Source organism: Mus caroli, unplaced genomic scaffold, assembly GCF_978045245.1.
Source record: "Mus caroli unplaced genomic scaffold, Mus_caroli_1 scaffold_4, whole genome shotgun sequence".
In the NCBI taxonomy this organism is placed as follows: Eukaryota; Metazoa; Chordata; class Mammalia; order Rodentia; family Muridae; genus Mus; species Mus caroli.
This window is the reverse complement of record NW_028227259.1, coordinates 30,797,731-30,810,431: the sequence shown is the minus strand read 5'-3', so window position 1 is coordinate 30,810,431 and position 12,701 is coordinate 30,797,731. Positions and strand designations below refer to the sequence as shown.

Genomic DNA, 12,701 nt, shown 5'->3' with positions numbered 1-12,701 from the left:
TTCTGAGCAGGGCATGCACATGTGTTCAAGTACACACTTCATGGTATCCCACATGCTTTCCCCCACTTCTCCATTAAATGGATACTCTTATAGACCTCCATAATTGCTCAGTCTCTTACTGAACTGTCAAGAGAATATTTCAGAGATTGTACTTTACAGATCTAGAAACGTCCCTTGCTCCCCTTTTGAAATTACTCTTTGTTGCTCTCTTTCTGAGCATGCTGTTCACCTAAATTCTAATAATGTACATAATACATTTGCTTTGGTTTCTTTTGTGGCCTAGAAGTTTCTTAGACGGTTACTTCAAAATATTTCTGGGCCTCCTGGTAGGTGGTTCCTATTTCTTTTCTTCCTGTGAGTAGGTCATACTTTTCTGGTGTACAGGCTGATTTTTTTTTTTTCATTTAAAACGATGTATACTGAATACTGCAATAGAGTAACAATTCATCTCGCCCATGTCCACAGCTGCTCCATATATTACTCAGGCAGGCTGTTATCCATTAAATGACTTCCAAACCATTTCTGCAAATACTATTTATTCCATCCCTTCTTGAATGAGGTTACTGGAATCCCTAGCCAGCCAGCGACCTAACAGGAATATCTTTAAATACCTCAATATAATAAGGTAAGGGAGAATTCACCCATAATGTATGGCCATGATAAAAATTAAACAAAGGAATCTGTATCAATACTCTGTAAAAGAACAAAAGAAAACCTTTGTTCTTAGAGTAAGCAAAGATTCTTTTATGTAACAGCAATACCAAAACCAATAGAAGATCTGACAAACTGAGCACCATCAGAAACTACATCTACTCTCCCAAAGGCAAATGAAAACAAAGCCAACAGCTCTTTCTTCCCCAGTGGACTAGTCCACTGAACTGTAGACCCTGAGCCTGCCCAAACACCACAGTGGGTAGCCTGGACCTCATCTGCCATCTTTAGTGAGTAGGAGCAGTGCTGTTGAATGGACCCCTAGTTCTGGGATTGTCAACATAAAAGGGAAGTGCTGATGCTAGAGTGGCTGTTTAAATTAGTACAATCTACAAGTCAAACTAACTTAATTTTACAAAGACAACTGAGTGAAGAGTTAGTGAAGAACAAGATATGCCATCCTTTCAGCTCACTGATGTGTCCACAATAAGGGTTGCACTGAGGTTGCATTTCTGGAAGGTCGGGAGTTCAAAGTTCTAAACTGTAGCAGAATATTAGCAGAGCCATTGTATCTGGCATGAATTCTGGAAAGATGGCAACTAGACTTTGTGGTAGCCTTTTGTAAATAGTCAGTGATTGCTGAGGCTTTATGGGGTTGCTCTTCTGAAGGATTCTCAGAGCTCTTGCACAACTTAGTTCTGAGACATACCTGGCAAACCAGTAAGCCTCCTATGGCTGAGAATTGCTTAGGTAATGGTTCCTTCTGACAACCCCTAGATCAGACAAGAGATTTGGCTATACAGAAACTGACTTGCTAACACTGCCTTTTGTGCAACAATAATGCAAAATGAGTTTAAGGTTCAGTACTTGAGAGGCTAATACCCTGCTACTGAGAAGTCTAAATTCATCTTGCAGGATCTTTCTTTAGATCAACCATCCCTTATAACGCTGAACACCAACATCTAACCCCTTAAACACACATTGTTGGTTTTTCATACAACCAACTCTCATTTCAAAGCTAAGGAAACCCCTCTCCACTCATTTCATTAGCATAAGAGAACAAATTCCAAGATTTTTAGAAACTGTGCATAGGGATCAGAAACAAGGCCCATTCTTTCATTATACTACATACAGTTAATGCCTATCAAAAATCCTGACCACTATAACCCCAGAACATGCCCTTATTTACAAATAGCAAAGACCTTGCACATATAATTAGTTCAGATAAAAATCATTCTATTAGAGTGGGTCCCAAAACCAGTAACTAATGTGACAAGCCACTCCCATACACCTAAAAGTAATAGAGGGCCTAAAGTTATTTCTGTACCAGTGCTGACAACAGTGCCATTATAGTAAGCAAAAGGCGGAAAACACAAGTACAGTTCAGGGAAAATGCCTTGTGTGCCTTTTTAATGTGTTTTATACACATAATATAGGATATGTTTTACACATATAATATAGGCATAGGCAAGATGTACCCACTGGTGCAACAGTTCCATGACTGTGATGAGGGTAATTAAATGTTTTAATTGGATTTAAGGCCTGCTCCATAGAAAGGAATTATTCCTACAACTATACTTCTAGTCAACAGTCCATGGCTAGAGAGGGTCACAAGACATTGTGGAGAAGCTACTACTGTTACTAGGCTAAATAGGCAAATGTACTCCTCAAACTGCTCCTGAATATTTTATTTACACCCTTAAGTAAGAGCTGCTCTTCGACTTTATCTAAGAAGCTTCTTTTTATAGTGGTTACTGACAACTCAAAACTGATCAAAGTGCTGACAGTGTCTGTTCCATGTTCAGCCCTAAATCAAGTATCTGTTATCACCCCATCCAAAGCTCAGGGAACATCTTAGAAAAGGGGACACAAAGAATGTAAGAGCTGGAGAAAGGCTGTCTTCCAGATATGACATGGCACATCACTCATGAACTCACAGCAGCTACCTCACAAGACTAGACTGTTCAACACTGTATCAAGGATGGGGGAGGAGCTTATAAGACTTCAACCTTTCCAGGGGGTTTATAGGCAGTTAATGCAGTTAAGTGGAAGGACACAAGAGGATGACCTCACCCCCATGAAGATCTACTAGTAGTTAGTTAATGGTTGCTGGAAGAGAATGTTTCTTCAATGCTACAGCCACCACTGTTAGGTTGCCTATTCTCCTGTGTAAAAAAAAAAAAAAAAAAAAAAAAAAAAAAAAGTCCCTCACTCATGTTCACATAACCAACTTCAACTAAACTGGAGACACCAAAAAAGGTAGACTAGCAAGGAAGATGATCAGTAGGAGTAAAAAGAGACTACATAGGGTAATGAGGGTTAAATATGATTAAAAAAAATACATTACACACTGTATAAAAATTGTTGTAATACTAAAACCTGTTATTGTATTTAATAGCATACTACTAAAAGTGTAATAGTATTAATTTAAAAATATAAAAAAAAACTACAAAAAATAGACTAAAGCTGACATTTCATTTTTTAAAAAGCTTTAAAAGGTACAATGATAGAAGAAATAGAAAGAACTTTAAACCCATGTGTAGTTTCACAGTCGAGCAATCTTCCTACACTGCTACTTTCCAAAGTCCCCAGAACTTCCTCAGAGCAGCATACAGCCCATGTGCACTCTCATGCAAAGACAACTGAAACAGCCTCTGTAATCAAAGATTAAAACCTAAAATCAAACTTGATATTTGGGGGGAGGGAGGCTCCTCTCTTTAACAGGGCATATAGATGTTTTCTCTCTTTAACAATGCATACAGAACAAGAAAACTATGGGCAAAACAGAGAACAAATTTATAAATGAAGGAGGTATTGAACCCAGGAATGCATGGTTTGTTCAACACTGAGAATCTATTAACACAACACTATGTTAAGAAACTGGAAAAGGATGCTGGGCGTGGTGGCACACGCCTTTAATCCCAGCACTTGGGAGGCAGAGGCAGGCGGATTTCTGAGCAGGCCAGCCTGCTCTACAGAGTGAGTTCCAGGACAGCCAGGGCTACACAGAGAAACCCTGTCTCGAAAAACCAAAAGAAAAAAAGAAAAAAAAAAAAAAAAAAGAAACTGGAAAAGGGAGATCCATGATTACCTCTGCAACCAGAGAAGTATTTGATTCAAACACTATCAACAACCTACATAGCAACTGTCACACTCAAGGTAAGACATTTAAAAATCAGCCACTAAACTGTAAACCAAGACAAAGAGATCAAGACATCTCTCACTACCCACTGTATTGGACTTGGTATTGGAGGGACAGCCAATACTCTCTAGTCAAGTACCTGACTTCCAAAAAAGAGAAACATAGATGAAGATACAACTATATAACTAGAAAAATCTAAATTTCTCAATTATTAAAACCAGAATCCAACTAGTTTTAACTGTCTCAATTACCGAAGTGTCCTGGTTAGTGTTCTATCAATTTGACACAAGATAGGGTCATCTGAGAAGAAGGAACACATTTGAGAAAAATGCTTTCATCATACTGACCTGTAGGCAAGTATACAGAGCATTTTCTTGATTGGTATTTGGTGTGGGAGGGCCCAGTGTACTGGGGCAGTAATGGTCCAAGAAACCAAGCTGAGCAAGTCAGCATCAGTTCCTACCTTGAGTTCTTGCCCTGACTGATGGACGGTGATGTGAAACATAAGCTAAAATAAGCCCTCTCCTCCCCAAATTGTTTTCAGTCAAGATGTTTCAACATAGCAACAGAAACCCTGTAATAACCAAAGACAACAGAGGAGCTTTTGTATAAAATACTAAGACATTTGAGAATGTAAAGGTTGGAAAAAACAAACTAGGGCTAGAGAGGTGGCTTGGCAGTTAAGAGTTCAATAACCACAAGGTGGCTCACAACCATCTATAATGGGATCTAATGCCCTCTTTTGTCATGCAGACATACATGTAAATAGAACACTCTTATACATACATACATACATTAAAAAAAAAAAAAAACAACAACAACAACAACAAAGGGCTGGAGATATCTCTGTGGTTTAGAGCACTGACTGTTCTTCCAGAGGTCCTGAGTTCAATTCCCAGCAACCACATGGTGGCTCACAGCCATCTGTAATGGGATCTGATGCTCTTTTCTGGTGTGTCTGAAGACAGCTACAGTGTACTCATATACATAAATTAAACTCATATAAAAAAAATAACCCATTGTTTAAAAAAAAAAAAAACTAGACCACCTAAAACGACAATATGTCAACTATTAGAAAGAAAAACAAGGGGCCAGAGAGATGACTCAGTAGCTATAAAGCACCTCCTGTTCTTCAAGAGGTCCAATTCCCAACAACCACAGGGTCGCTCACAACCATCTGTAATGGGTTCTAATGCCCTCTTCTAGTGTGTCTGAAGACAGTGATAGTGTACTCACATGTATCAAATAAATACATCTTTAAAAAAAAAAAAAACACCTTAAATTATGTTAACAAACCTCTCAAAATCCAAGTCACAATACCAACAGAATTCTGCACAAACTCCCAGGTGGTGATTATAACGTTCAGTGTTTTTAATGCACCAGATTAATCAAAGAGCATTCTGGAAAGCACATGCCGTGTTACAAGAACATGTGCATACAACATGCAAATAAGCCACAATATTTAAAAGCTACTAACTAGAAACCCTACATAACAGGATGGGGACTTCAGTACATGGAAGCACAGAAGGCCCAAGTTCATACCATAGCCAAAAACAAGGCCTTCTGGGTTATGCAAAGGTATGTGAAAAGGAAAGAGGAAGTGACACGGAGAACTCTGAGAGGAAAATATTCAAGAACAGATACATGTCACAAGGTAAAGCTAAAACTGCCACAATGAGTTTAAAACAAGGTCACAGGGAAGACCATAGGGCCAATCATCAAAACAAGAACTTAGAAATAAGAAATACATTTGCTGCCCAATTTTTAAAAAGTGAATGCATGAACACGTCATTACAAGGCACATAAAGATTCATTTGAGAACTATAAGTAGTATAAAATACAACATTGAAGCTACTTTTCCCACATACATTAGCAAAAATTCAGACTCATTTAAAAGAGAAAGGGAGGGCTGGTGAGATGGCTCAGTGGGTAAGAGCACCCAACTGCTCTTCCGAAGGTCCAGAGTTCAAATCCCAGCAACCACATGGTGGCTCACAACCATCCGTAATGAGATCTGGCGCCCTCTTCTGGAGTGTCTGAAGACAGCTACAGTGTACTTACATGTAATAAATAAATAAATAAATCTTAAAAAAAAAAAGAGAAAGGGAATATTTGACTGATGGAATGACAGAACAGTACCAAGTATTAAGGATGACTAAAAAGTAGCTACCCAAACTCTCCATTTATATGCCTCAGTAAACCCAATCTTAAAGGTATCCATCTTGAGACATTAGCACAAGCAAGACCCTACAGTGAAAAAGAAAAAAAAAAAAAAAGATGCTCATGAAATACTAATGGTAGATGGATGCATCTCTAACCTACAGACACAGAAAAGAAATGGTTCTCAAGTGAACAAGCAAACCCAGAATGATAAACAGGTTCTATTCACTATTAAAAATACAGTTATCTGTGTATGTACAGGATTATCTTCCAAGATGGCTATGTATACAACAGATCTTTCCCTATCTGAAAAACTACACTCAAGGACTGGGAAGAAGTCTCAGTTAATGAAGGTCTACCACACAAGCATAAAGACTTTGTCCAAATCCCCAATACCCACATAAAAAACTGGACCATAAGCTTTTGAGTCCATCCATCACCCCTATGCTAAAAGATGGGAGAAGGAAGAGTCAGAGAATCCCTCTGGCTTACTGGCCAGACAGCCTAGCTCAAATGGATGGATTCCATGCTCAGAGAGATCCTGTCTCCAAACGGTGAAGAGTGATAGATACATGGACCACTGTCCTCCACACACACACACACACACACACCTATACACACTCATATGATCACATATATACTATGTGTGCAGGGTGTCAAAAACATACCTTATGGTCACTGTAAGATTCATTTTAACTTGCCAGACACAGTAGAACTAAGCCTATCTAGCCACTGAGGTAACATTAAACTGACAAAAACATAGCCTCAAAACAACAAAAACAAAAACCTAATCCATGAGCTAAGCAACATCAAAATGTTGATAAATGTTGACAGTGGGTTCATTCTTTTTACATTAGGTATGTCTTAAATTTCTTAATCTTTTTCTTCAGTAAGACTGACCCAAGAAACAAAATTTTACAAGTACATTTTAGTTTCCTCACCTATAAAACCATTGTATGTAAGGTCCAAGATTACTGTTAAATTGTGAGACAAGGCACGCATTCCAGTTCATGAGCTGCTTTATAAACTGTTAGGCCTTAACATACAAATCAGTTGCAAGGGTTTTTGCTAAAATTTATGTCCTAACTTTTCATTTTATATTGCAAAGTAAGCACTAGCCCATGAAATTTATTATTTGCTCTACAATGTGTCCTTAAAGACCGATTTTTGCATTTATGTTGATCTCTATGTCCAATGTTACAGGTGCAATATTCTTTTTACCAGCAGCAAGCACCCCATGCTTCCCTCACCCTTACTTGGCAAGAGCGACTATCTAAAGTTACGGGCATGCTTGATTCCTGTAAGACCTAAGTCTCACACCGACATAATTGTACCTCTGTGATCATCTATTTTGGCCACCTAGTGATACCATTAGTTTCTGGTTACATTCTAGACATTGAAAATATTACTACTACTACTACCACCACCATCAACCCCTTACAATATTGAGATTAATTTTAAACTGACAATTCTGGGACATTTAATTGATTTAGTTTAACAATGCAGTTACATTAGGCAACAACCAGGTTTTGTTGGGGAAGCGGGTAAAGACAGACTCTCACTATGCAGCCCAGGTGGCCTCAAACTTATAATCCTTCCACCTCAATTTCCCAAGTGCTGGGATTATAAACCCATGCAAGGTACACAGCAGCCTTTTAATGTAATGAGACAGAAGTCAAAGTGTGGCACAGTACACACTAGAACTACCCATGAAGCTTGTGCAGTACTAAATCATAATGCCAGTGTGGAATCTAACTGTAAACTCGAAAGCCACTGTGCTAGGTGATATGCTAAACGGAGGTGTCACGTAAGCAATCTACAGATATAAAGACGGTATTACCTACAATGTAAATATTTCCAGTGTAATGGCTTTGTTGGTTCTACAGCAAACATTGGAAATCTAATGTACAGAAGAAAGGGTGTTGTTTTCTTTTAAATAAAATATTTCAATCTCTAACTCATCTATCAAGTATATGCTGAACACATGTACAAGGTCAGGAATTTGGGGTGCATGGCAAGGCAGGCAGACATGCTTGTCCTCACAGGTCTTAAAAAACAATTTACAGATTAAGGTAATTGTTCAAGAGAAAATAAGAGTGTTACTAGATGGAGAGGGAGGCACTGAGGTAGCAAACAGATAAATAGTAGCCAATAATTTCTCTAGTAAGGCCTCCTCCCTCAGGAGCCGGAGCATGTTGAATCAGGAGACAGTTACAGGATATTTGATCACACTGTGAACCCCCAAGATTGTGTTACTTACTTTAAAAAAAAAAACTGTTTCTAGTTGTATCTCAGCCTTAGCACACACCTTTAATCCCTCTGCTGGAATACTGACATGCCCTTAGTACACACTTTTAATCCCAAACAAGGAAGGTAAAGTTAGCTTATAGAAGAAAGCACCAATGTTTGAAAGGGATGTCTAATTGAGTGGCAGACAATTAGTGAGAATAAGGGAGGGAGGGAGAGAGGGAGGGAAAGGGAAAGAAGGGAAAAGAAAAAGGAGGAAGGGGGCAGTTTTCCTGGGAGAGTTTTACAAAGACAGGTTGAAGAGAGAACAAGCCAGAAAATGAGAAGAAGCCAGATTAGGAAAGGTTGCTAGAGTTAGTGTGAGGCCAAACAGAGCAATCCAGGAGAAGCCCAGAGAAGCCAGATTGATCAGCTTGAGAAGAGTTTGAGCCAGAACAGCTAAGTTGAACCAGCCAGGGTTCAGAAAGAACTAGAAAGGGTGAACTTACCCAACAGTAAGCCTCAGAGATGACCAACTACCAATAGGAGTGTAACCCCTTCAAGGCAGGAACAGTGTACTGCACATGGGCTGAAGAGGTCCAGCAGTTCCAGGACTGCAGAGCTGCTGAGCACCAAGGTGAATATTCAAAAGAACTTGCCTACTTTCCCAAGGAGTCTGGATTAAGTCTAAGCAATGGGAATGCTGACAAGATATTAAGATGGAAGAAAAATTCCAAACTTCCAAAAAGGCAATCTAGCCTTCTAAAATTACGACCCTCAAACTTTCTGGCTAAAAACTAATAGACAGCCCTCAAGTTTTATTTGTGTGGATATTTATCAGTTTTTACGATTAAAGTTTTAAATGAGAAACTTAAAAGATCATAAAAGCACATAGTCCCCAAGCCATCAATGTCAAGTCTTCACATGCCACACAGCCTCTGGAAAACCAAACCACACTAGTGAGAAAAAAATTGGAAAATGAAAATATCATCTTCATCTTTTAAAAACAGCTTTGACCCAAGGGTTCCCATAACTCTGAGACTCACATATAAAACCTTAGTTTTTACCTTCTCTAATCAGGTAAAGCAGACAAAATGTATTTTAAACATTTAACTAGAAAGCCTCGAATCTGCATGTTAAAAAAAAAAAAATCATCTATGTAAGCTGGCAGTGACATATACCATACCACATCCTGCCAGAAATGGCATTCTGGATGTAGTCTTTGCCATTTGGGTTTTTGTTTTGAGGTCAGAACTCCTAAGCAGGGTTGTTTAACATGCCCACCCCAACCCCCAATCTGTAAGCATCACTAACACCTCTGGAATATGTAGAATAGTTCAAGTGTCTATTGCCAGAACTAGCTGGCAAATGCTTTTGTTATCCACATTTTACCGTGAGGGTCTTCTTTTATCCAAGTCCTGAAACGTCATTTTTTTTTTATTGTTCCACATCTTTTTTAAAAATCCTCATTCAACAAAATGTGGTTTTACTTATAACTGGTTAGTCTTTCCATATCGTTTACGATTGCGAAATGAAAATACCCAAACAACTGGTTCAGTAACTAACCCTTTGTACACGGTCTTCATCCCTTTCAAGCATACTGCCAAACACAAGTTTTCCTTAGATGATAATAGGTTTATTTAAAGCACTCTAATAAACCGCAAAATTCTTTTTACACTGAGTAGGCTGCTTGCCGCTGCCCAGGGCGCATCTTCCAAGAAGACTGGAAGTCGCCAGGGCCGCCCGACCCCCGACCCCGTCGCGGGGCCGCCGCCGACCTCGCGTCGCCGCCTCGGGCCTAACGCTCCGCGCTCCCGGCCTGAACGGCGGCGGCAAGCCCGGGGCGGCTCCGTCTGTGGCGGGGCAGCACGAAGGCCCTACATAAAGGGTGCCCGGTCTACGGCCCCCGCCGCGGCCCACCTACCTCCAGCGCCTGCTCCTCCGCCCGCGCCCAGGGCGGCCGCCATAGTGGTCCCCGGGCCCGGCCTTCAGCCGTCCCCCGAGCTCCTGGCAGGCCGACGGCTCTGGTGCGGGCCGGGGAGGCGGGGGAGCGGCGAGGGCCGGCGCCCGCGAGCGAGCAGAGGCGAGGCCCGCGCGTCGCACCCTCGCCTCCGCAGGAAGAAAACAACACTACGGCAACATGGCTGCGCCGCGGTGCACGCCGGGAGCAAGGCGTGCGGAAGAGCCAGACGGCGGCGGGCGGACGCCTAAGGTCCCGGGTGCCTGACCGCCAGCGAGTGCCCGGCGGCGCGCGCTAGAAAGAGCTGCGCACAGACACAGCTTCGGCCGGGCTGGAAGGCCGAGGCTTCAGGCGGGAGGAGTGTGGACGGCCACACGCCGTAAAGTCGAACCGGAGGCCGTCATAAATCGCCTTGCAGCAGTAGGCGCGGCTGCGCTTTACGACGGCTGAGCCGCCGTGGCAAGTGGAGCCGAAGCGCGGCCGGCGACGCTAACGGCCGAGTCTGGCTTCCGCGCCCCCAAGCTTGAGGCGCGCGAACGCTGCATCGACGCACGCGCACTCGCGTTCGCGCTAGCTGGCGGAAACCTTAGCGCTTAGGGTCTTAGGAAAGGAGAGGAGGTGTGTGGCGGTGGGACTAGGTACCACGACCTCAAAGACGGACGCCAGAGCATCCTAAAGCAAGCCCCCAAGCCTGCGTCTTAGAGGACGAGGTTTCGGGCAAAAGCGAGCTGGGAAGGCGGAGGAGCCCCGCAGGTGGGCCCCTTGGAGAGGCCGGGCATGGAGGCTGGTCGCCGCTCAGTGAGAATTCCAGACGCGGGCATCCACATTCCCGGAAAGTCTTAGGGAGCTGAAAGAATGTCTGCTGTGAAATTCAGCTTTTAGGTGATTGAAAATTTTCCCCATTAAAAAAAAATCCCTAAAATCCCTGTTTTATAATGTTCATTTAAGAAACAGAAGGAAAAAAAAAAACAATTTCCTTTTTTAAAAAAATCCTCATTGATTTATCGTCATGAAGTCGTTGCCCAATAAAAGTAAGCCTGGCATGGAGCCTCACTGACTAACTAGATTTCTGTCAGAAAGCACATTAATTCATATCTAAACTGCTTGAACCCCTTGTCACCTTTTCCTAATTTTTTACACTGTTCAGGATGGAATACCCAGCTGAGAATATTTTCAAGATAATATCAGTGCTGGTCTTGAGAAAGACCTCTCAAAAATATGTACAATGATAAAATTACTTCGTAATACTTTATAACGTATTACACATGAAAAAAAGACGTGTATTTCAATTATAGCAAATGAAGATTACATTGCTCAGTCAAAGGCCACTGAATCTCCACTTCGAATGAGTCAGGATTTCAACTCTATGTCTGCCTTGACTCAAATCTCATGCTCTAACATAGCTATGACCTTAAGAAAGTAGTTTTCTTAATTTCACCTAAAACTGAAATTCTCCAGGACAGGAAACTCTAAACATTTTGTAATGAAACATTCACTAGAAAAACATTTAACCTGTATGTAGGAACACCTAGTATTTAGAGATGTGATCACTTGCTGTGAGTACAGGTTTAATCACCCCCTTTTCCTTATCACTACATACCACTTCAGTCAGCTCTCTAACTTCCTCTAGAAACCTGTTAAAGGCTCAGTGTCAACCAGGAAACCAAACTGCAATGCTTGTGGTGAAAATGGTCTCTTGACTGGTGCATTGCTTCTGGTTTCAGAGCACGGCTCAGTCCTTACATACCTCACAGGAACCTAGCCCTCTATGTTTTCCTAGTTGAGGTTACTATCTAAACGTGAGGGTTTAAAAATGAACTCTCAGCCCAGCGTGGTGGCACACACCTTTAATCCCAGCACTTGGGAGGCAGAGGCAGGCAGATTTCTGAGTTCAAGTCCAGCCTGGTCTACAAAATGATTTCCAGGACAGCCAGGGCTACACAGAGAAACCCTGTCTCGAAAAACAAAAAAAAGAAAAAAAGGAAAAGAAAACCTCTCAGAGCTACTAGATACACTGGCTTCTACAGGTCAGGAGCTTTTAAGCCGAGGAGACTCCTTCCCCTCAGTGAGTACCTAGGTGGTCTTGGGGACACACTGTGCCTTCATTGACACCTAACACCCAAGTCTTGGCTTTTGAATCCTATATTCCAAAAGAATAATTTCTATTTGAAACACTTCACCCAAGTTAACTAACACTTCAATTATGAGTGAATAAAAATCTTGTGTACCTACAGAATGAAGTAGGAGAACAATGTCTTTTGTGGAGATCAAAGACGTCTACCTAACACCCAATGTAGTCACTGACCAGCTATAATAAAGACTTTCTATTGGCTTAAATAAATAAGCAAACAAATAAATAAAATGGAATAGTGACTGAAAGCACAAAAAGTAAAGCAAGTTAGAAGCTCAGGCAGTCTGTAAGTCATGGAATGATCATTTCTTCACATTCTATGCCTCCATAAGGGCCATACATTTTACGAATTAAAAAGTGGGGCAAGTGAAGATTAAATTAATCAAAAATCTCTGAATCTGCACTTTCAACAAATGAATCAGGATTTCAAC

The 12,701-nt window shown here is 41.3% G+C and overlaps 1 protein-coding gene across 5 annotated transcripts in view; it reads right to left on the bottom strand.

Annotated features, from left to right (window-relative positions):
• Rbm33 (RNA binding motif protein 33) overlaps positions 1–11,003 on the bottom strand; it is a 98,429-nt gene extending 87,426 nt beyond the window's left edge. For 2 of the 5 annotated variants that reach the window (XM_021161823.3, XM_021161824.3), the window contains exon 1: positions 10,104–10,999. In XM_021161823.3, the coding sequence (XP_021017482.1) occupies positions 10,104–10,146 (43 nt within the window). In that variant the 5' untranslated portion in view covers positions 10,147–10,999. Of the gene's footprint in view, positions 1–5,887; positions 6,014–10,103 lie in introns of those variants that run through there. The other 3 variants (XM_029477709.2, XM_029477708.2, XM_085836551.1) reach the window with 3 other exon arrangements.
• Positions 11,004–12,701: the final 1,698 nt, after the last annotated feature.